The 26,016-nt window shown below is 38.4% G+C and overlaps 1 protein-coding gene across 11 annotated transcripts in view; it reads left to right on the top strand.

Annotated features, from left to right (window-relative positions):
* Positions 1-26,016, top strand: part of MAGI2 (membrane associated guanylate kinase, WW and PDZ domain containing 2) — a 726,260-nt gene that overhangs the window by 677,325 nt on the left and 22,919 nt on the right. For all 11 annotated transcript variants that reach the window (XM_032106792.1, XM_032106787.1, XM_032106785.1 and 8 more), the window contains 4 exons: positions 2,365-2,539; positions 5,173-5,413; positions 6,614-6,757; positions 25,121-25,259. In XM_032106792.1, coding sequence (XP_031962683.1) covers positions 2,365-2,539; positions 5,173-5,413; positions 6,614-6,757; positions 25,121-25,259 — 699 coding nt within the window. The remainder of the gene's footprint in view (positions 1-2,364; positions 2,540-5,172; positions 5,414-6,613; positions 6,758-25,120; positions 25,260-26,016) is intronic.

Here is a 26,016-nt window from a genome sequence, read left to right as displayed (position 1 = left end):
AAAATCTAATACGTCTGTAATATACTTTCAGGTAAAAAATACCATAAAAATGTGAAGCAGTTTTAGAAGCAGCTCATGATTTGACCAGTTCATCCCTAGTTATGAGAGTAATGTAGAAATGAGGGACAACATTTCCAATCTTCCTCTCTAAAACTTGCAAGACAAAAGAGACTTACAGATGCAAAATGGGCAATTGCAGCCTTAAGCATAGTTATTAGACAGACAAGTATTGCTTGTGCCTGCATGAGGAGTGTTTTAAGTGCAAATATACAAGCTTTTTTTGACAATTAATTCTAAATTGAAAATATTTTTAATAAAGTAGCCAAAATTTTTATAATAATTGTGAGCCTAAATTAGATAATTAGAGAGCCATTAGGAATGTGCAGCCATATGGAAAAACTCACATGTTAAAAACTTAAAAATAAAACAATTAAAAATTAAAACTAGATTTAGATTCAAGTGTAAAACTAGGCAAGATCTGTATCGTGTAGCTATTGCTGTTAGGGATGTTCAGCCATATGTGTGTCTATTTAGGTTGTTTCGCACCATGCCACACTGGCCTCCCTCCTTCTGTTGCAAGCAGGAATAAAAAAAATATAGTGTTTGCCTTTGCTGTTCATAATGCAGGAACTTCTACAGTGCTTTGTCCTCCTGTGGGCAGAGTCTCTCTTATTTATGCTTCCTAATAGGTAAATGGTGAACAACAGGACTGTGCCAGTATGTTGGAAGAAATATATTTTATATGAGTTCAGTGCCAAATGTGTCTTCCCCCAAGTCCAGCAGGAAGGCTGAATGAAGATTGGCATCCTTTATTTGTAACAAAGCAATGAAACCATATTTCCTATGCCAATCTCCGTCTTTTTGTATTTTGTGTTGTTTGGAAAGAAGGATTCTGGTTTTCCGCACTGTTCCTGTGTGAAACCCTGGTCATTTGACACAATAAACTGAAATAAAACATTGATTTAAATAGTTAGTTAGAATTTATTGAGATTGGGTTTACTGTTTTACTGTTCACGGTCCCCAAAAATTTAAAAAGACAGGACACTCTTGATGAGCTCAAAGAAAGCAGGAGCTAACATAAGGACACCAGTGTTTTAACTTTTGTGACAGGTCTATCATCCCAAACAGTGGAGAAAGCAGTAAAATGCTTTCATTCTCTCAAAAATTTTTTTTTTTTTCTAAGTGGAAAGCATTTCAAATATCTAGTAGCTGTGCTAAGGCACATGGAGGACAGGGAGGTGATTCAGGAAAGCCAGCACAGCTTCACCAAGGGTAAGTCCTGCCTGACCAACCTAGTGGCCTTCTACAGTGGAGTAACTACATCAATGGACAACAATGGGCAAGGGAGGAGCTGTGGATCTCACCTATCTAGACTTCTGTGAGGCCTTTAACATGGTACCCCACAATATCCTTCTCTCTAAATTGGAGAGAGATTCATTTGATGGGGGTGACTGTTTGATGGATGATCAGGTTGAGGGAGGTGATTCTGCCCTTCTACTCTGCTCTCATGAGACCCTACCTGGAGCTCTGAATCCAGCTGTGGGGTCCTCTGGTTCTGTTTGAACCAGTCCAAAAGAGGATCATTAAGATAATCAGAGGGCTGGATCATCTCTCATATGAGGAGAGGCTGAGAGAGTTGGTGTTATTCAGCCTGGAGAAGAGAAGGCTCCAAGGAGATCTTATTGTGGCCTTGCAGTACTTAAAGGGGGCTTATAAGAAATATGGGGGCAGACTTTTTGCAGAGCTTGTTGTGATAGAACAAGAGGTCTTATAGCTTTGAACTAAAGAAGAGTAGATCCAGACAGATATAAAAAAGAGATTTTTTTTTTTTCTGATGAGGGTAATGAAATGCTGGAACAGGTTGCCTAGAGAGGTGGTAGATGCCCCATCCTGGCATTCCTGTCAAAATTTAAGGCCAGGTTGGACAGGGCTCTGAGCAGCTTGGCCTTCTTGAAGATGTCCCTGTTCATTTCAGGGGGGGTTGGACTAGATGATCTTAAAGTGTTCTTTCCAGGCCAAACTATTCTATGATTCTCTCATTCTGTCATTCTATGATCAGTATTTCTATGTTTTAAAAGAATATGTGGAACATGGAAGCAATTTCCCTTATTCAGTTGTGTTTTAAATAATGACGGTGTCAACCAGAATTATAGAAGTGACCAAGATTTCAGATCCCACAGACTATCAAAAGGAGACCATTACATTCAAATGTCTTAAAATCTAATTATAACCTGAGAGAGCAAAAGCAACAAAGCATAAATTTGCAGAGGTAGCGTGTGACCAAAAATTATTATTGTGTACCTTTGCCCTTTATTAAATGCTGCACTGTGACAGGTCTTTAATCTCCATCTCCCCATTATGCAGAGCTGAACAGCCCAGCCTCAGCGCCCAGCTCGGAGAAGCAGAGCCCCATGGCCCAGCAGCACAGCCCCATGGCCCAGCAGAGTCCCCTGGCGCAGCAGAGCCCCGTGGCCCAGCACAGCCCCGTGGCCCAGCCTCCACCTCCACAGCCCCTCCAGCCACAGGGACACGAGAACAGGTTTTTCATTTTCTTAATGGTCTTTTTTTTTGCCTTGTATATTAGTCTGGAGTCAGGAAGATATTTTTATGGTGGGTTTTATCTCTGGTGTATCACTTACCAGCCAATTCCTCATGTGCAATTTATGCATATACATTAGCAAATTTATCTGTAATGGAAATTAAATGGTAGAGGGACAGAAATTTTGTGACCAGCTGTATTAAAAGCTCTTTATATAAAAAGCACACTCAGGCTGTGAGATGATACAACTTTCTGTGACCTCCAATCAGCACTATTTAGTCTTTGGATTATTTTTTAGCATGTTAAACAAGGCTGATTACACTGACTGTCTTTATGCTAATCTTCAGTGACCAACACATATCATCAAGATCCTCTTCCCCAGATGATGCTGGTTACAGGATTGTATCTTTTCTCTTCTGAAAATACTTGAGTTCAGTTGTGATTTAGATGCTATACCCTCTAATTCTCCTTGCTTAACAGATGTAGTACTTTTGCTTACTCAGAATTATTTTCTTTAAATGAGTAATTAGGAAAATTACTTTGCCTTATAATTCACTGAGTACTTTTTCCAAAAGTGATCACCTCCTAGAAGACATATGTTACTGACAAAATTCAATACAAAGTTTTCACAAAATTCATTCTGTGCTGTTGGAAGTCAGTATTAAATATCTTTTAAATTGAGATTTTTCAGATGGGACCAGCAAATTATATTAATTAAAGTTCCAGAAAGAAATTCTGTAATAATTTTACTGAAAAGTGTAATCTATAATTGCTCATGTCACTATTTACATATTCAGCAAAAATTACAGCGCCTCCATCTGTGAATAAAAACATCATCTCCTGATACGCAGCTGTGGCCATTAATTGGGAACCTGCCTAAAGATGACTCTTATTTCAGAAAAAGGTCAACTACCGCTAGTTCATATAGTATTATTTTTCATTAAATTTTATAAACTAGATTACAGATTGTTTGCATAGCCACATACATGGTTTCTTTACCAAAATAAGATTTTAAAACTCTTAGGAATATTAACTATTTTTTTTACTTCCAGTATTAATAAGGCTCAGTATCACAGTAAGCCTGTTTTTACAGGATCATGATACTGAGTAAAGAAAGTAAGAGGATTGCATGTATGCATGCAGGACTTATTACAGATGCCATGTACAGGTTTTAAAAGAACACGTGGCAGCAGTCTATTTTAATTGTCTCAGAAAACTCAAAGGGAAGTAATTCTGATATTTTTGTGTCTGGTTAGACATTCAGATTATTAAAATTATTGTATAGGAAGATTTGCCATAACGTCACTGTAACTATACTAATAAAATAATGAAGTTTTGAAACACATCAGACATTTTGAAACATTTCGATTCAGATCACTTTTTTATATGTAAATCAACATTATCAAAAACAATGCTGTCATTTTTTTCAGAGTGTAATTTTTGTAATCATTAAGTAAATTTCAAAATCCCTTTCACAGTATATATGTGTCTCTATATCTGTATGTGTCCATGTACAGACATGCTCACTAGCTGGACTAAAAACTTCCAGTCCATTATTAAAGCAAAGTTTGAAATGTCTATTTCCTGTACAAGAAAGAAGTCTTTCCTTTGACACCTAGGGAATAGTGTAAGAACATCCACTATGTGAACATTTTTGTTAAAATCTAACCCAAACCACTATCACAGAATTACCTTGCTAAAAGAGTTTAGGACTTTCTTTGTGCCTCTTTAGTATACCAGATGGCTGAGGTATGGATGTTTGCAATAAGAAATGTTCTTTACTTCACCCTGAACTGTGAAATGCCATTATGTGCTGATTTCCATGTGCTAAGGGAAATTCCCATCTGCATAAAGTAAATAACTAGTCACTGTACCTCAGAAAGCCATATTTTCTTTCAAGTTTTAGTTTCCATCTTCCTGTAACCAGCTAAAATAATATTTTACTTGTTATTAATGCCTCATAACCAAATTTTTTTCCTTTCACCTTGTGTTATTTCTATGCATAACTACTGACATGACTTTACTGCCATAGCTCTTAGCCAGATAGCATCATAGGGAGTGTATAATAAAAATAATACACACTGTATCAACAGATTTTATATCAAAGAATAGCTTTCATTAAAAGATAACAGCAAAGACAAAGAATTTATCCTTATTTAACCTTAATAAGCTCACATGTCAATGAAAGGGGATATAAACTGCACTTATATTCCACTTATTCTATAGAAATATTAATTCTGGAAAAAAGCACTTTATAAACTCAGTGAATTATTTTGTAGTGAGTATAGCGGGTGTTTTCACACACAGTTTCATCTTCCAAATAGGCAAGGTAAGTGGGAATCAAGATGCTTTTTCTGTTCCTGTCCCTTTGAGTTTAGTTCTGATCTCGCTGATACAAGCTGGAAAATTGCGTAGTATGACCTGAGGGAAAATTGCTTATGCCCATGTTTTAAAAGTGCTCACTGTTTTTGGACGGCTCAACTCTTTACCCTTGAGACTTTTGCTTCTCTGTGAAAATTTGTTTCATGCAATTTTCCAGCCAGGCAGCTCATTTTCACTCCTCAGTATTGCATGCAATGCATATTCTTAATGGTTTGCTACTCTCTGAAACTAAGCCACTGTGCCTTCCTCAGTTATAGGTCAGAAGTAAAAGCCAGGCAGGATGTGAAGCCTGACATCCGGCAGCCCCCGTTTACAGACTACAGGCAGTCCTCCACGGACTACCGGCAGCCCCCGCTGGACTACCGGCATCCCCCGGTGATGGATTACCAGCAGCCACCGCCGCTTGACTACAGGCAGCCACCCCTGATGGACTACAGGCAGCACTCACCCGACACCAGGCAGTACCCTCTGTCCGAGTACAGGCAGCCCCAGGTACAAACAGGCACACTCAGAGCACTCCCACACAGAAGGCGTCAGGGTCTGTAGGGACAGGTCTTGGATATTGGTAAGGAAGATGATATTATGGAAGGAAAAGACACATTAATGGGTTTTACTCTGAGTTACTATTTCTCTGTAGAGGAAATTACTTCCAAACCATTAAGATTAATGTATAACTGTGATCGGTAAATTAACATTACATTTATAATTGTGTAACCATAATTTTAAATAAATGCCATTTTTAAGGTACTGGAGAGTTGAAATAAAAAAATCTAACGTAAAAAGCCTTTTCATCAGGAGAGGAATATTTTCATTCTTGGGACATAGTCATCAAACGGCGGGTATACTGAGGTCAGAGTGCATTTCTACAGCATTCTTGAAAATTAAGATTTTATCTAATCAGCATCAATAAATAAATGATTGAAAATCCTGACTGATAAAATTACATTTCTGTTGGCAGTAGTCTGGATGAGTAGAAACTAGCCCATGCAACTACTTTCTTTGACATCAAGCATGATCTGACAAATGATGATGAGATGATGAGTTAGATGAAGAGTTATGGTACCTTGGACAAGACTCCTCCTGATGACAGATATTTACTGACAGTTTTGAAGGTTGAGGATTTAGCTCAAAGTTCAGACTTTGAAAAAAACCTTCCTTTCTCCTTACATACAGGCAGGAAAAACAGAGGTCAAAAAGTATTAAATAAGAGAATGTAAACTTCTGGACACTATATGCTGGAACCATGTATAGGTGGTTTGTACGTCCATATTTTCACAACCAGACACATAAACTATATCAAGAAAAATACTGAAATTCCTAAATGGATCCAGAGAACCCCATGAAAATATGGTGCATTTCAGTATCTAAGTAGCAAATCCCTGTCCCCATGTGCATACCTTATAAGATGCTTCTTAGCATCTAGAGAGATACTTGGACTGGGTGTTTCTCAGCATCTCCAGTTTAATTCTCTAAACTGCACAACTCAAGCTTGCTCTTGATTTTCTCCTGCTCCCATGGATCTTGCACTCTTGGCTGACAATGGATCAGAAGCTACACAGACCCTGCTATGGAGCTTTGCTTATATCAAGTGGATCAATACATATTTGAAGAGATTTATTTTAAAGTTTCCTTGAATGCATACCACAATGTTCATACAGTTAATTGTCTTTCATTTTGTATTTGTCTGTACAGGACTTTGATTATTTCACCGTTGATTTGGAGAAAGGAGCCAAAGGGTTTGGTTTTAGTATTCGAGGAGGAAGGGAGTACAAAATGGATTTGTATGTGTTGAGGTTAGCAGAAGATGGACCAGCAATAAGAAATGGAAGGATGAGGGTGAGTAAAATGCATTGTTACATGTTTTTTCGACATTTACAGATATGTCTAGTGATGGGGTCAAAGAGAAAGCTTTTTTTTCACTTCTGATCAGGTTTTAAAGAAAAAGTGCCAAATACCTCTTAAAAAATAAACTCATTCTGGAGGAGTTCAAGAAATTAGTTGATACATATAGCAGATCTGTGTAGTTTCTTTGCAAATAAGTTTATTACTTCTTGTTGATAATAACTTTGCCTTATTAGAAATTCTTGTCATTATTATTTTCACTCTTATCTAAGCAACTTAAAAATCTCAGCCAAAGTTTGATGTTTCTTAGATAATAATAGCATAATTAACATTTGGGTCTCTAATCACGAAAGCAAAGTGATAACTATATGACGTATTAGACAACTATGAAACCTAAGACCTCATCTGTATTATTTTATTAATTTAAGCAAGTTGCCTTTGTAGTGTTTGCTAAATTTCTTTATTGATCTTATTCAATCTTGTCTGTAGGGATCGTGATTAAAAAAAAAAAGCAAACACACACTCTATGTAGGAAAAATAACCTAATCAGAGGCATTTAATCTGTCCAGTTGTGATAAAGACAAGGTATAAACACAACCGGGCTTGCTGATACTTTGTAGAATTATGAGTACACAAAAAGGAGGAGGAAAGAACATAGGCAAGACTACCAAGAATCAACATAAAAAGTTAGTTTTGTATCTAATTAGAGCAGTCGTGTTAAATCTATATTTAACTTTAAAGACGGGCAATGAAAATTGTGGGCTGTACAGTGATAAGAGCAGATTCTAAAAATGTTGTGGTTCTTACACATATTCTGTTTCACAGTCTTAACAATCTGATCAAATTTGATGTCTTACTGAAAGAGCACTGTCTTTCTGTGTATAACTCAGGAATTTTGCTGTGCTTCAAATGACTCTTCACTTGGCCACTTTGTGGAATTACAAAATTCAGTCAGTCCTCAGTTGTATCATGAAGTGCAAGCCCCTGGCACTGGCAGCAGTGGCAGAAGTAGTCGCTGTGTCAGGAAAGCCAGTGGGGCAGTCAGGCAGGCAACTGATAACTGAGAAATACTCCCACTGCATTTTTTGTGTGAAATATAGGTGATTTTGTGCTGCAGACAGACTTTAGGTTAAGAATATCTTCTCTGGTCTTTATTCTTTCCTTTACTGTAGCATTATCATTGTCAGTTGCTCTTAATGAGAAGCCATATGCAAGATGTACATTAGTAGCTATAATGTGATTAAAGATGGAGAAAAAGTTGTGCTTTTAATAAGCTCTGGAGTCACGTATTTGGAGACATATGGCTAAGAATACAGAAAAAAATAAAAGAAGAACACCTTTGAAGAGGATTAATTTCAAGTAAAAACCTGTATTAGGTAGAAAATGAGCACTAAAATCTGTGCATCATTTAAACAAACTGGTACTAAGGAATGAAGTTAGACTATCCACTCTGTATTTAGCCAAAATATAGAAAGTATTTAACATGAATATGAGGGGATTTTTTCAGTTGCATTAGGAAAAGTTCTGTTTTAATGAATACTGCTAGTACAGTTTCTAAAATAACTTGGTTTAAAGCTTTTTCACTGTAGTGGCCACAATATGTTATTATTCTGGCCAGATAGTTGTAATTGGGTTTTTTTCTCCCTTTTAAAAGCATCATTCTTTGGAACCAGTTCTACCATGAATCGTTGTCACTGAGTCTTCTCTTTTATTCTCCTGCTTAACAGACATTTTAACCTGACAAATGGGTTTGGAACATGAAAGATTCTTATATTCAGTGACCTGTGACTGATGTACAGCAGAAGCTCAAGAAACAGCTTCAAAACAAAAATAGAAAAAAACACATTGAAAGAAGTATATTACATAGGAAGATGGGCAAAGGAAGCAGAGTTCTGTATCCACATCTCCTTTCCTAAGCTTACATCAGCTGTTAACAATGCAGGCTCATTCACACTTCTTGGCTGGGAACACCAAGCTGCTTGTGGCGTGTCTCCATCTCTCTGTTTCACAGGTGCATCTCTACAGCAAAACATGAAAAAATCAGGGCAGTGCTTCTTGCTTTAGCTACCATCATCATTAAAGACACGATTCTCTGATCGTAGGCTTTCAGCACTGGGGATAGCAAACCACGCTTTTGTGGTAGGATGTTATCTGAACACTTTCCAGCTAAGAGTCCTTCTCATGACCTACTTGTCTCCATTATTGTTTTGCTTCCTTTTCCTCCTCCATGAACAGCCTTCTTTAATTTAACTGAAGCTTTACAGAGAAACATTGAAGCAGATAACACAAGGTGCAGATCATGCTTATAAAAAGAAATACTGCACATAGCTCCATTGCTATTCTAACTCACGAAACCAAGAAAAGAAAAATAAAACCAGCTAAGTTGTTGCAAAAAATAGATCATATAACGAAACATGTTACCTGTAGAGCACTTAGGTGTAATGAGCAAACATATTCCACAAATAACATTTTGTGTTCAATCTATGCACAGCTAGCAAAAGACCTGATAGAGACTCATTCATATTGATACAAAGCTTTATTGATATAAATTTATTTTACAGAAATAAAATAATTACCTTAAACTAATAGAACTGAAGCTATATTAGTGGGTTTATAAAATTGTATAATTGAAGAAATGAAATCTCAAATTAAAAACAGCTCCAGGTAGGGAAGCCAAAGTCTGTATGTTTACTCTGTTAGTGTAAATATTCCACATATTCCACAAATAACATTTTGTGTTCAATCTATGCACAGCTAGCAAAAGACCTGATAGAGACTCATTCATATTGATATAAAGCTTTATTGATATAAATTTATTTTACAGAAATAAAATAATTACCTTAAACTAATAGAACTGAAGCTATATTAGTGGGTTTATAAAATTGTATAATTGAAGAAATGAAATCTCAAATTAAAAACAGCTCCAGGTAGGGAAGCCAAAGTCTGTATGTTTACTCTGTTAGTGGGCATTGAAAAACCACAGTGATGGGATGAGTCCCAACAGCTGTATTCCACCTGGACATGTGTTAAAAAATCTGGGAGTCTACCGCCACAAATTCAAAAGATTCTAAGGTCTAAATACATGTAAAAGTGTTAGGCATTACAGATGCAGAGTTTATTAAAGTAAAAGCTGTGATTATAGGAAAACAGATGTAAATAAAGAACTGGAATAGAGCTATCTCTTGTAAAAGAGAAAAGAATAGATCCATAACTGAAGAAGGTAGGTACAGAAGGAGTACAATATGCCAATAATAGGAGCAAAGAGAAATTGAACAAGAAAGCAATGATGAAACAAGATGAAGAAAGTGACATCAAAATCAGGACATCCTCATGAAAATTTCAGATCGATCTTCAGGCTTTTATGAACTTCAGTGAGACTTGTGAGCAGACACAGAACAGACTCATAGAAAAAAACCAAGAATGATGATCTTCCACTGGTCCTGCCAAAACTGTCTGAATTTGTAGATATTGATGTAAGAGGGAAAAAAGTTTAATGAAGTTCATTACCACATCACCATTTCCAATCATAAGTTCTGGTCTCCCTTCCGACTGGGGATGGCATGCTAGGCATGTTGTGTTTTTTTTGGAAACAAATTCACCAAGGAGCAACCCAATTTAGGATTACAAGATTTGAAATAGTCTTTAATTGCACTTCATGACAGATGAAGCTTTCTACTTTGATTTTCTGCAGAATTCTTCTGGGAACTGGAAAGGTGGAAGAGCAGTGAGTTGATGTCATGCAGAGTTCATCAGTTTTCCCAGCATATTGCTCTTGTACTTGGGGATCCCTTTCTGCCAGCCTAGATAGACACTGCATTAAGTCTTGAGGTTCAACAAATTATTCCCTTAAAAGCAGTTTTAAAACATTCATGGTCTTGTTACACTCAGTCATGGCACCTTCACATGCACTGAGACTTTGATTTGAGCCCATAGACTCTGCAGAAAGCCCAGGCATATATCTTAGTTTAACTTGGATTCATCTATCACTAGACATGGGAAGGAAATGCCCATCAAAGGACCCAGAGGTTTACAGGAAACTGATTCTTCACATGCATCCTCTGCCCACATAGTTGTTAAACTATTCTCAACCAGTGTTGGAGACCCACAGCCGTAAGTGCAGCTTCACATGAAATCATATGTCAGGTCATACACCACAATTAACTGTGGCAAGATTTTACTGCAATTTATGGATAAGATATATGGTAGCTCCTCATAGGAGACTGCTGTAAGGGAGAACCTCATCACTACACTGGAATTACATACTGATAGTGTATTTTATATAGATATATAAAATGTATCTAATATATGTAAACACTGACTTCATTCTGACAGCTGAGCAGAGAGCAAGCTCCAACGGTGAATTCTGAAAAACCTATCTATGTCTGTGCTCCATGAGACAAGGACGTATTAAAATAACCATGAAAAAAGTTAAGAGAATTATTAGTGCCTTTGATACTTTTTCCCAGACTGGCAGAGGTCTGAGCATATCACGATTCCATTTCTTAAGCAATCCTAACATCAGGGAAAAACATTGAAACTAGTTGGTGATGGCAATATTAAGAATAAAGCTGCAAGGCTCAGTCTCAGAGTAGGCTGAGAACATGGCTCACACACTGTCAGTGACAGTCATATTGAGTTGAATCTGTCACCAGAGACAAGGGACACAACACACACAATGCGGAGCACAGTCCCCACAGCCTTTGAAGATTCAGACATTGCTGGAAACAATTTTACAGGCCTATTTAGATAAGGCTCATGCTAACTTATATTTTATTTTTGCCTCATGTCGAGGACAATGATCAGCAGAGCTCTGCTTGCAGATCTCTATCCCTTCCTATCTTAGAAGGAAGGGGTAAGTTTCTTACTGTTCTCAGGAGAATTGTTAAGCATGGTCGTAGTGTTTGCTAGACATGAGATATGATCAACTGAAGTCTTATTGCCTTGAATGGTATCTCCAGCAGCCAACATGTTTATTGAAACCAGTGTCAAACAAAGAGCCTGTGGCTGAGGGCTGCAAAGGTACAGAATAACATGAAATTCTTGAAGAATGAGGGTGAAATGTGCTTTTTTATAGGCAATGTACATCTATGTCATTTTGTCGCTTTGTGAGTTACATCCTTTTTTTCACATCTTCCACAAAAGCCATACATCTCATCTCTGACATCTCTCGTTTCATTGTCTTGTCAACTCATTTTTCTCAGCCCTCATGCACCATTTAGCCCTATCTCCAGCTTCCTCATATCTCCTTACACTACATTATTTTTCTCATTTTATTATAGATTTTTCTTATATTTTTGCAGGACAGACATCTGAAATCCAGGCACAGCAGAATTCCATATCTTTCATGCTCTGCAGTCCTGCTTTGACTCTTCAGTCTTTTTTCCTGTTTGTTGCTTTTCTCTGGCTTTCATCCCTCTTTTTGTTTGAGTTGTACACAGCGGGAGATAAAACCAGGCACAATGGACAGGAGGCTCCTACAGTGTCAATTATGAGCTTCTGCATTGTTGCATAAGAGTCTGTGTGGCCTTGCTTGGTTGTTCCAGCTTGCCGAGTGACCAGCACAGTGATGCTCTCACCAGTAAGCAATCTGTGCTGTGGTCAGGTTCATGGCATTCTGCAAACCAGCACAGTTTGTGTATTTAATAATTTCCCATAATAATAAAGCTCACACTAATCTTATGAAGGTTGTTCAGAAACCTTCATCCACCCACACCAAGAATTATTCCTAGCAGAAGGGGAGAGTTGGCTGTTCAAGAACCAGGGGCCAAAAAAGGCAGGCAGAAAGAGAGAGTCTGTCTCTTATTTGGAAGGAAACAGAACTAAAGTTTCAAATCAGGGAGGACATAAGTACTGCATTTAAAACTACTGTCAAAACCCATGTATGAGGATTCAACAACATTCAAAATTGACATTTTCCCCTTTGTATGTGTCCTAAATCATATGTGCAAAAGAGTGACAGAGTGCCTATGAGACTTGTAATCTGGTATTAAATCCCTCTCTTGAGCCATAAGAGACATTATTTTAATTCCCCTTGGAAAAGTCTGGAGTCCAGGCTTCTGAACGGTAGAGTGGCATGTGATAGTTGGCTATTGCTAACTATGTCTCACAGAATAAATTCATTACCATTAAGATGCTTCAGGCTTCTCAAAGGAGCAGGTAGTATGTAGGCATCTGGGCTCTGTAAATGCTGTATAACTGTGGAATTTAACAAGGTAACATGAACCTGTCTCCCTGAAGTATGACATTTCCAAACATCTCAAGTCAGGGCACCCCGAAAATCAATTACGTTGTTCTGGGTTCGGTGGACTTCTGCAAAACAGAAATCTCTCTCTTGTTTTCATCGTTATTTTTTTCCATTTCACTTTTCATTATTGCTAATGTGTTGCACACATTTAGCTTGGTGTTCATCTAGTCACTTAATCACTGTATCTCTTTTTTGCAGCCCTTGATTTCTAGGTTCTTAATAGATCAGTTGTCTGTTTCCACCAAATAAGGAATCATTCCCTTTCTGGGGCTTGGACGTAATGCAGCTTCCATAGACACTTATTTTAAGTCCATATAAACATGCAAAATATCCTTATTCTTTTTAAAAATTATTTTTTAGTTGCTGTTGTCTTGCATCCCAGAGATAACAAAATCCAACAGAAATGGCTGGGATGCCATGTAATGTCTTGTGAGATTCCCACTGCACAACCAAATTTTGTACCAGAAACCACATGCAGTTCCTGCAATCTCACACAGCGGAACCTTCTAATCTTTGTGATTCTGGTCTCCATGCATTATTGTTGTGTTTCTTCTGTCCCTCCAGGACAAAATCTTTACAGGGTTATCTCAGCTGTTTGTAGCCCTGTTGCTAAAGGAATGTGGAAAATGGGTAAATATGAAAAAGCACTGATCAACAGGACTGATTGTTTTCTGTCAGTGACCATCAAATCAAAGCTCAAAAGGAAGAATGTACAATTTCTTACTCTACAGTAAATGGAAACCCTTGAGAGCACTTGGCCATGCAGACCCCACAATCTGCACTGACTCTGCACTAGCACAGAGCCTCTCCAAGATTTCTTGTTAATGAAGAACAGAGCATCTATTTGGGATGCTCCATCAGTGATTAGCCCCACATTAAAGGATGATTTCCTACAGTCTGCAGTGGAAAACACCTAAGGTTGCAATCAGTAAGTACAGTTAGTAAGAAGTAGCTCAGCTCAGCTTGAGGGTGATTAGAGCAAAATGCATTAAAAATAAGAGAGAAAGGGTTGTCACACAGTAAAGAGTAGGTGACAGATACAGACATTTCTTTATCCAATCAAGAAAGCTGCAGCAAGGGAATGCTTGATCTTTAATTTCTGCTATAGCAAACTTTGGAATCCTATTTTGGATTGAAAAGAAAGCACAAGACTGACATACTGCTCAATGACTCATTAAAGTCCCCAGGTTCTCCAGGTCCTAAAAAACAGTGAAGTCTTATGTTCAGAATATTGGAGGAAAGTGGATATTACTGTTGGAAAGCCTCTTGCAAGTTTCCTCTAGTCACAGCAAACACAAAGGTAGAAGGAGCAGTGATAGGTCCTAAGAGCCAAAAAAGGTCTTCTCCACATGGTGTGCTAGGCACAGTAAGGATTCAGCTGCTGAACCCTTGATGTGAGTGAGGGCTTGAGAAGGCTGTCAGAAACCACACTGAAAAGTCACTAATATTTGGAATAATCCCACACATCAGGGGCAGAAGTACATTCCAGGAGCATACAGTGCTCCACCAGCAGCAGCTTGACTTAGGTCTTGTGCACCCATCTGGAAGACAAATGCCCATGGAGTGATTCATGCCAGTCAAGTAGCCCATCTTTTCTACTAAGCATCACTTACTCTTAAAACCTGCAGCATACCTGGCTTTCTTTATGCAGTAATATAAATCTTACCTTCAAGATAAGCATTCAGTGAATGTCAACATTGTCATTACAATGGAACAAAAAGACAAAGATATTCTTAGTCCCATCCATTTATTCTGTGATTTGTGATCCATCTGAACAGCACAGGAAGATGTTAGCTATACTTTCCCACCGAATTGCATGTCCCTTTGGGGTAATCTAATTCACACTCCAATTCCCTACTACATACATCACTGTCCAACCTCACTTGTAGTAAGACTAGGTGTGATTGATCTGAACTCAGAGAATTCAACTGGGATACTCAAGAGTATGAGCTGGATGCCAGCCTGTGGCAAGAGGAGCTCAGTGCTGGGTTAGTGTAATTGGCAGAACTCATGGAAGAATATATTGACATGCAGGCATAAAGCTGATCAACATTCTACTGTCTGCACAACAAAGAAATGCAAACTAAGGCCCTCGGGGATCCTGAATATATTTTGACAGTAAAAAAGCTTAATAAATCGAGAGCGAATTAACTGTAGGTGAACTATTATTCAGCATATCTCCAAAAATTTGTGTGTGTTTTTTAGAATTTGTTTGCAGAAAGGTAAGGAGAGGTATTCCTCTCACACACTTAATTAACAAAGTATTGCAAAATGTATTCAGGTTGGCACATTCAAAGCATCCTTTATGCCTAGTAGCAAAATCTTTCAAGCCAGCTGTGAAAAAAAAACAAGTTAATAATCTTGATAAAAATAGTTTAGTATTAAATTTTAAGACTAAAATACTTAGTTAGCAGGCAAGCATGGTATTTAAATCTGGGGTTTATAGCATATTTATGAAGGTTTTCAAGTCTAAAAAATTAATTAACCCTAACTTAAAAATTAAGAGTGTTAGAAAAAAAATGAGCACACCACATGATGCTGCTCTGTTAACTAAAACATGTTGTCCAGCAACAGGAGTGACACAGGCATCGACTTCTCTTCTGTGTTTTCCCAAACCACGTCAAGTTGAAATTGGGAGAGGTAATCTCTGACAGTAAAAGGATAAAGATATGAGGCCCATTCCTATGGCCCACCAGCCTAGTATCCTCACTCCAAGGACAAGTAAAAGATGCTTAGAAAAGGAATGTAGGACAAGAATGAAATGATTCTTCACTGCGTATAACATCCAACACCCTGGCAGCCAGAAGTTTATAGATTTTTCTATGTTAGAACTCAGTATTAGGACTATTTTTTAGCCATTTATTTGAATGTACTCATGCTTTTGACATTCCAGATACCCTATGCCAGTGGATTCCAAGTTTAAATGCTTGCATTGTTTGAAAAAAAAACCTTTTTTTTGTTTGTAGTTACAATATAATAACCTTACTTCATCATTCTCCATATCATTCTTTATTCTACTGACCTATATCATATCCATCTTTTTCCCACGGAACCTTACCAGTCTGTTTCATCTTGCATCAAAAGGGAGCTGTTCTTTACCCCTGACCAGCCTCATTGGCCTCTTCCAAACCATTTCTTAATGTATCACATTCATTTGGATGTGGAAGCACCAGAACAATCCACAGTTTTCAGGATATTGGTGTTCCTAAATGACACAGCCATGGCTTCTCCTCTGCTCTTCACTCTGCCTCTAGCAGTTGGTATTCTGTTTGGCTTTTTGGCTGTGCTGACATTTTCAGCTTAGTGAGCTAAGCACAAGGACTGTGGGATCTGTCTCTTCAGGGGTGATGGCTGACTTAGAGTGATGGTGTAGGCAGTTTTCCACATGTACTATACTTGGTGCTTAGCACTCAGCACCACTGGACTTCAAATGCTGCTTCAGCACACCGAATTGTGCCACCTCTTTTTAGAGCTTTTAACTTTAGATTTGATCATACTGCATGGTAATGTGTCGTCTGCAAATCCTATCACCTCTTCCCCACACCATTTACAAGTATGCTGAACAGAATAATCACTGTGGTAAAGTCTTTTGATTGTGAAAATTGACCACTTATTTAAAGCATTTTTTTCCTAGAATTTAATCTCCTGCCTAGAAGACCCTATTCTTTTTCATCCCACACCAGAGCCTCTATTGAAGACTTTACTATTAAAAGCTTTCTGAAAATGTCAGTATACTAACCAGATCTCATTTATATATATAGTCATTGAGAGCTGCAGTGACCTGCAATAGATATGTGAGGAATGGCTTCCCTCTACAATAGCCACACTGACCCTTTCCTACTATATCATCATTATCCATGTGCCAGCTAAGCCTCACCATCCTTATTGCTTCCTTCCATCTGCTCAATTGAACATGAGACTTGCTTGGTTACTTTCCAAGACCATTCTTAAAGACTGGTGTCACACTTGCCACTTCCCATTCCTTTGAAATTCAGCAATTTACTGATTTAAGCAGTAGATTATATCCTACAGCTACTAGTTGAAGCAGCTTCATATCCAAATTCCTTTAGAACTGAGGATAAAAGTAATCTACTTCTGGTGGTTTCTCACTATCCATTTCATCAGTCTGTTATAAAATCTTTGCCACTGACCCTGCTGTTGGAGTCAGTTCCTCACTCAACCCTGCAGTGAGCAGACCCTCTGCAGGAGTTTTGCTGCCCTCCTCTTCAGTGAACATTGATGCAAAGAATTAATCTGTTTTCTGCAGTCTTTTCTACCTTGTGCCCAAATTATCTTTTGAGATCTGACAGACTCTGTTCCTGTGGTATGCTTGAAAATACCTTCCTAGATCTGACATTTCAGCATTTTTCCTCCTCAAAATTTTTTTGTGGTTTTATCTTGTCAGGGTTTATGTTCTTTTCTCTTTTGCTGCATGGATGCAACTTTGGATGACACAATCTCCATGCCCAGGTTTCTATGTAGGATCTATAAAAGCTGCTTGTCAGAACTTGAATTTGCTTTTGCCTGATGGGAACTGCCTGATCAAGAAGACACCAGAAAATTTTCTTCTTCCTTTTTCATAGTCTCTATTGGTTCCCATCCCTGATTGTAAAGGTGAAGTACATGTTATTAATATTACATTATGCCACACTGAGTTATCCCACCTCTGTTTTAAAAAAGTAATAATATATCAAATCCAGGAGGACAATGCTTTTTCATTTTATCTTTGACAGATTTATTTCACATATACATGGATTATTTTGCAGCAATGTTGTGAAAGGCATCAAGTGTACTGTAGTACCAGAAGTCCACTTTGCTGTCTTGTCACAACTGCACGACCCATAACTGCAAACTCCATTTTTCCCTCTTGCACTCCCCATTCTCTGCAGACAATCAGGCATGCACATTTTCCTCTTTCCAAGCTCTCTTTCTCAAATAGCACTACTCTTTCTCTCAGGAAAGGGTAAAAAAGTGAAAAGAAACAAGCTAGAGCTCCTGCTGAGGAGTGGTGTGAAGGCCTTTTCTTGCTCTGCACCATGTCCCATGGCCACTCTTTTCCCCTTCTTTTGGGCAGGAGTCAAGACTGTGTCTCTGTGGGAACAAAGGGCCTGGCATTTCCAGGGGTAAGAAGCCACAGCTGCTTAAATAGCTGGCTGGCCACAGAAAAAGAGACTTTTTCACTCTGAACCTTTATGGGCAGTTGGTTCAAAAGCAGCATGGGACATGTAATTGTAATTTCTCCAAAGACAAATACCTTGTCTCCTGCTGAGACATCTGAGCGCACATACCTAAAATGCACTGGAGGGAGTCCAAGATGACCAAAACCCCACAGCTTTGCTCAGGCTACATATTACCCCTGGGATTTCCAGGCAGTACAGATTCTCTGCTGTGAGGAAATTTGCACAGCAGATACCCAGCCTGTGCCTAACTCCAGGCAATGATACTAGGGCTTGACAGTACTTGGAAATTCACCAAAATAGATACTCTGGAATTGCCATTTGGTCTCCAAGTACAGACAATTTTTCAGCTATTTGGACCAATTGACACTAACAACAGCAACAAATAACATGTAAAAAGTGTTTCAGTTATAAAAATAGAATGCCCATATAAAAATAATTGTGTGATTAGTCTCTTTCCTGAGGCTTAATTATAAAATGCATTAATAAAATGACAGATAGAAATGCCCTCCACACAAATCATTTGAGGCTGCTTTTATCATTAGATTTAACATAGAATGAAAATGTGCATACACAATTAATTTAATTTCATGCAACTGGGAACCATACACCTGCTTAGAGACTGTTCCTTACGTGCCAATGGAGGCAAACATACACAAGGCTCACATCAGTAGTTTAAAAGCACACTCAAGCAAGGAAAAGTCTCTTTACTACATTAAAGCTGTACATGTTTCCCTTCTGGTTCACCCTGTTTCTGAAACTCTGTTTGCATGTATGGTCAGCTTTTTTTAACAAGACCAGTAATAATTGCTATAAAATATGGCCAGAACAAAGGCTCTGCAGATGAACCCACATGTACTAGAGGCACTTTATTCTAATGATTTGGAGAAGCTTTACAATTTTCTTTCTAATTAACCTATCAATAGTGATGTCACTTAAACATTCCTTAGGAATATTATCTTCTCATTATAGCTAGAAACATGTTGCCCAATTTTATAGCTCAGTTGTTCTTACACATGGATGGAGCATTTGAATTAACTTGAACTGAAACAGATTTTTTAAAGAAACATTTTCTATACACACAAACTACTTTCATAATTACATTCAAATCATTAATATTCAAATTTCAAAACATTAAGGGGGTGAAGCATTCAGTGTTTACTTTGTGCTTGCCCATTGTAAGGATATAATAGAGGAGCGTTCTGCTTACCAAGTGGCATTGGGTCAGGAGAAGAACCAGTGGGTTTGGGTAGGCATATATCCCAAGCAGCATGGAAATTCAGCAATGGTCATATTCTTTAGGAAGAAAGAAACACAACACAAAATCAGCATGTATAAAATTTCCAGATTCATAGCTGCAAAGAGCATGTTTCTTCAGAATAAATACAGCTCAGGCAGCAGCCAGGCAAGCTTCCCAGGCCAACACGCATAAGCTGCTGAGAACATCTGGAGGACATAGCAGTAGATCACTCCTGCTTTGTAGTCTTTGCTGAAGACTGCCAGGAATGTTACACCAGAGTAACATGCCAATCTGGGGAGTGTCCCAAATTGCAGGGCTTCCCTGTTGGGGCTGGGAAAGGGTCCATCCATCTGGTTCACATGACTGGCCACCCAACAGCCGCCAGCCTTGCCAAGGGCTCATCGCAGCTCTGTGCATGGATCCCATGCTGTGACACCTTCGAATTAAAGTTTATTATTTACATTTATTAAAGAATGTGAATGTAGTCTGTGTCTTTGTGAGGTTGAAGTATTACATCTAAATGGCTGTGCTCTCAAATGCTTTCCCTGCTGCTTGAGGGTTTAAATCATGGTATTTAGCATGCATGTGTCCTTTCAGGGTGTCATGCAAACACTTCACATGAATGGCATGGGAGCTGAAGGTATTATCATAGGGAAGGCCCACTCTCCAGATTTAGGGAATTGTTTTTTCTGTTAATTTCTTAACAGAAGTGAAATCAAAAGTTGTAACATGACCAAGGACCTAAATTCCACGCAAAACAATAACGTTGCTACACTGAAGTTTATCTTTTAAAGTATTCTGATGTTTCATCTGAAAAGCTACATATGTTCACAGAAGGCATCTTGCTGAAATGCCTATTAAAAATAGCTGTCTGATATTGAAATGTGTGACTTTCCACAAAAGAAAATAATGCCACAGGGTTATACCCACTAAAATATTTAGACACTCAAAGCTTGATGCTGCAACACCAGCTTGGTGGTTGGTGACCCACTAGATGAAGAGGGAAGATTAAAAGTGACAGAATTATATCCAAACAGTCTGCAAAGAAATTTAAAAAGGAACAAGGAAAGGTAACATAAATATATTTAAAGAAACATGAAGAACTGGGAAAAAAGAGGTCCACTGCCTGATGAGAATGTGGAGATGGCTGAAATATCCAGTGGGGGTTTTTTGTATCAGTCTCCATTGAAATGTTCAGAAAAAACATAAACAAAGAAAAATAAATATAAATCAGAATAAGGAGAGAACTGCTTAAAGCATACTTAGATTCAAGTTTGCAGAACTTGCTGATGTTCATGTATGCTCAATGACTAAGGGAAATAAATTTATAGACTATTAGTAATTATGTCCAAGAATTCATGGAGGACAAGAAAGTAAGAAGTAGACTAGAGAAAGCAAAACATATCCCCTATTTTTGAAGTCAAATAAAGAAAATTTCCTTTAACTTTTGTACTCAGAAATAATCTGTGACAAGTTATCAAAAAGTTGAGAAAGTTCACTGACATACGAATTGTGGAAAGCAAATCTTGTCACACCAGTCTAATTTTCCTTTCTTATGTCTGATATTCATTCTTATTTCTAAGTGGAAAAAGGGGGAGGAGAATGCACAATCTTCTTTTCACCTTTCAACACTACCATCTGTGAAATTCACATAAAAAGGATGAGGAAAAAGGCTCTAGGTGGAATCTCTTTTAAAGTGGTTACTGACAATAATTCCTCCCAAAGGCTGCTCTGAACAGTTTGCTCCTTGATAGTAATTACAAGCGTGGTTCTGAGGGGTCTGGGATGAAACCAACTCAGTTCAATATTCCATTAATAATTGGAGACCTACTGATAAATAGTAAAACAAAATTTACTGATGCCAGTGTGTCACTATTCATAGGGAGTTTAAGAAGACTTTGAGAAACAGGCTATTTCAAAATAAAAATTTCATGCTAAAGCAGTCAATCTGATAAAATTCGCCAAGGTGCATTGTGCTCAGTTTAGGGCAGAGAAATCAGATGCATAATGTAAAATAGGAGATAACTGCTGGGGAGTATCTGAGAATCCAAACTGACTATGAGTTGCAAATCTGGTGTGTTAAAAAAAGGCAAAGGATTTGTTCTGGGAACGTTATTAGTAAGTGTGGAAAGAATGTTACCATTTTGATCTGTTCTACCTACCCCCCATCTTCAAAAGATCTCCAGTTTGGAGACTGTAAACAGGCATGGAAGGATCCAGAAGAGAAGTACAGAGCAATTCTGTGTTGTATAAACTGCAGGAGTCAACTTTTGATCCTAAAAAGAGAAATGAAGATCCCATGTACCAGACACTGATTTTATGCTTGCAGTTACCTCTGACCTCATCTTGGTGCATCTTCAATATGTGGGTATATCTGAGATCCTCTTAAAAAATCACTGGATTTAGAAAAGACAGAAATAGCTCCACAAATCTAAAAATTTATTCCACAATAGCAAAGTTGAGGGAGAAAGCACATATGAATGCCTGGACAAAGAGGAAATATACAGCAGGGTTTCCTCCCATATCAGCCATAAGAAAATCTACAACATGAAGGAAAAGGAAGGGGAGGTTAACAAGGTTTAACTGCAAAAAAAAACCCCAAGAATTGTACATTGTTGACACATGGGGAACCACTCCTCAGCCTTTTCTCTTTTGTATGAATTTTCAGATATGAGTATAAAGTCTAATTGAAGCTTTTCTCGAGGTTAAGAGTGTTGACAACTCTTCCTTGTCTTCTCCTGTAATCAGAGCTGGGCTTGTGCTGCAAAGGCAGTATAATTCAGCTGTACATCAGTCAGCCACAAGACACAAAAGCAAGGAACACAATTAACCCACTGCTCCTGCAACTATTCATTATACCTCTGGTCTCACCCTTTCTGATGTAGATTTCAGAGCACCTAATTTTTGCAAACATGTTTCTCTCCCCTCCAGTCACATAACCAAGGTGCTGGCCCTTTTTTTGCAGCTTTCCCAAGTTATTTGCACATAATATTTTATAAGAAAAGGAAATATAAAATCAACTACAATATTTTATATTGAAAGGAAATATCAAATCAGCTACATGCTGCCTACAGAGAAAAACAATTTCAAATTCATAGAAACAGAGAAAAGGTTACATTAATACAAGATTGTTCCTGCATAGTGACCAATTGAAACAGAAGAAAGGCAAACAGCAAGGGAAAAATGTGACATTAACTTAACCTTTTTACATATTAAACTGTATTAAAATCTTTCTGTCTTTTTGCTCTGCAGTGCAGAGAATTTTATTTGAAGGACTGTACATTCTCTACACAGCTTTCAGTATTCATTTTAAAAGCTACTCATTAAGGAGTGTTAAAAACACCTCTTTCATTTGATCTAATCTGGCACTTCTCTCAAAACATGCTAACAAGAACATTTTAAATACCTTCTCCAAAATATGGTCTACCCAGGCAATGTAGCACAAAAAAAAGAGCTGTCCTCAAGCCTTCTGAAAATCTGACTTTACTTTTACAGGATTTTTACGGGGTTTAATTGTTTCATGACATTTAGAAACAGGTTTTCCCAAACTCATTGAATTTTCACTGTCTTTGGCCTGACTAATATCCTTGTGGGGTTGCTACAAATCTGTCTTCTGTGTGTGTTACAGGAGTGGTAACACAGATTTTCTCTTTTTGCTCCAAGTGTGTGCACCAACTGCATTCTCCAAAAGTCAGGGGGTTGCAGAGAGCCCTGTATGGCCAGTCCTGGGGGAGATCTCACCATGATCCAGAGAACACCTGGCTTGTGTGCCAGTCTGGCCTGAAGGTCATCAGAAATATTTTAAATTGTTTACTGCATGGTACAACCAAATGCATTCTTTTAAAGAGAGAAAATCTGCTGAGGAAGCAATTTGTGCTACAAAAATAATCCTGCACAAAATAATTCTAATTTTTTCCCCCCACTGTTCATTCTGCAGCATTTACAAAGTGTAATATCAAGGCTAATAGGTTTTATTTGTATCAATGGCTTTTTAGCTATGCAAAGTACCAGCAGAGGTTGCATACAGGATCCTGGGAGGATGCTATTGACAAAGTATGAATTCCTATTGAAAAACACTTCCATAGTACTTCTACTAGCATTCTTTGTGTCTCTGAGCAAAAGTGAGGACTAGATAACTTGACATCCTTTTCAATTTCTTTGATTCTAGGAGTTGTGTTGACATTTCATATTGTGCACATTTATTTGGTAAATACTATATTTCAGACTCAGGAAAGAAGTAAAACCTCTGAAGGATTACACTTTTAGCTGACAGAAGTACAATTGTAGCAAAGAAAACATACAAAATAGAAGACATTTCAATGTCGAAGGCCAGCTAAGAGCTGGTTTTGTTACGACAGTCTTGTAAGGGGAAAAGGAAGTGCCCATCACTTTTAAGTCTGTATAATCTCCTCTCTAGGATGTTTTAGTTGTTTTAGTGTAGTGAAAACACAATGTGAGGAAGGCATAGGTGCACACTGAGGCAGATGTGATCCCGCTGAACAGATGTGTTCCTCTGGCACTGTGTTCCTCTGAGCGTGCTGACCCACTCAGCTGGGCCCTCATGCCCCACTCTTGGCTGCCCTTCACCTGGACCTGCACCTCTACCAGGACCAGGAGAGCATCCCTCCTTCTGGGTTCACTGGGGTCACCCTTCCAGTGGGGCTGGGAGGCTTCTGCAAAACACCAACTCCAAAGGCTGTGGTGCTATGGACACGAGGCTCACATGTCACCTCTCTGTGTTGCTTGTTTCAGGCTCTCACCAAGGGGTATCACAACAGGCTGTACAGTGCTGCTCCCAACATGTGCTCTCTGCTGCGCTGACGAGGCACAGTGGAAAGCAACTGCTCCCCTACTGAAGGAGAAGGTTTCCAGCATGGAAAGCCAGCCAAAACCAAAACATGCAGGCTGGAGGCAAAGCCAGGGAAATTGAGGTGGATGAGAGATGCAGACATCAGTGCCACGTTTTACTGCTATAGAAATAGCAGCAGAAAAATAATAATTTTTCTTTTCCAACACTGACTGGAAATCTGGCCAGGAGATGAGTGGCAGAATCCATAATCAGAATCCTGGAGTCAGCTGCTCTAACTAGACAGTTCAGCCACAAGCTGTGCTGACTCCCAGCAAAAGGCTCCTGTGCTTAAATAGTTCAAAGCATACTCTTTGAACTCCAGCAAACCTGCCTGTCCTGTGTCAAAGCACTAACCTTTCTTTGTTTAATAGCGTGCTTCATAACTACTCTTAATTTGGTGTGAAACTTTACTGCCAAGATTCGGAAATTCAAATTATGGAAGTTTATATTTGTGCTTTAAACCTCTCTTTTCTCTATGAGAACAGCAAGTGCAACAAAGTTCTTCTTAGGCTCACACAGCACTGCATGTTACAGAGTAGCACAGATAATGTTCCAGTGATTCCACCTTATCAAGCAATTCACCAAAGCCTCTTACACATAGATGTGAGGCAAGTTACGAAGGCATTACACTGATTTCAGCAGAAGACAAGCAGCATTTGATATACCATATTCAGAATCCACTTTGGAGGTTATTTGATCTGCCAGCAATATTCCTGAGATAGACAGGAACAAATTTACCTTGATGTGTCTGTCATTCAAGTAACCTGTGATCCATTGAATATGTCTCCTTCTGAAACGCTCATTTTACTGCAATTCTGTCTGACTCAATATTCTTCTTACCTGACAGGTGGGAGATCAAATAATTGAAATCAATGGAGAAAGCACAAGGGACATGACACATGCCAGAGCAATAGAGCTAATCAAGTCTGGTGGCAGGAGAGTGCGACTGTTGTTGAAACGTGGAACAGGCCAGGTCCCAGAATATGGTGGGTTTTCATCTTTACATTTTTGTATGTGCATGACTCCACATAAATTAATTCTATTGCTTTTGAATTAAGTAGCAGTTGCAGATATTTATATATTGTAATTTCCTGGAGCACATTAACTATTGGCTTAAGTGCTTACCTGAATAGAGGTGGACTTACTCTTAAGTGTTTCCTTAGCCAAGCCCATAGGTGTGTGTACATCGCAGTCTGCTGACCTCCCGACATAGGCAGTGGCTTTTAAGGTGTGCATTGGAGGAAGCACTACAAACCTCTTAGGGGACATCTTTGAGTGTGCTGGGAGTTGCTGATTTGCCCATAAACTCTCCTTTTCTTCCTTTATTGGTACTTCTCTGCACATTTTGAGTCACAGCAGATGATCTTGTTGCCATGCAATTGAGCGCCTCAGGTTGAACCTCAAAGCATTATCAAGAATGTACTCCTTTCTTTGACAGCTTCACCCATTGTATTCTCTCTGACAAAATACATGGATGATCAATTAGAACCCAGTTCTGAATTTAAAACATGAGATTTTGCTCATTTTGGTGAGAAAACAGGATTCGTTCTTCTTATGTTTTGTTTCAGAGGGACTTCTGGGAGTTTTTTAAGTATTTCAAAACGTGTGAGTCATTTAGGCAATATAGAAACCTTATTTCATAATAGAAATGACAAGAAGTAAAAGTAAATTATCCAAAGGTAATTTCAAAGATGAAGTGTTCTTTTTTAAAACTGGAATCAGGGCTTACTCTATAGTATGGTG

Source organism: Corvus moneduloides, chromosome 4 (assembly GCF_009650955.1).
Source record: "Corvus moneduloides isolate bCorMon1 chromosome 4, bCorMon1.pri, whole genome shotgun sequence".
NCBI classification, from domain to species: domain Eukaryota; kingdom Metazoa; phylum Chordata; class Aves; order Passeriformes; family Corvidae; genus Corvus; species Corvus moneduloides.
The sequence above is the reverse complement of the archived record's forward strand: the minus strand, read 5'-3'. Positions and strand labels throughout refer to the sequence as shown.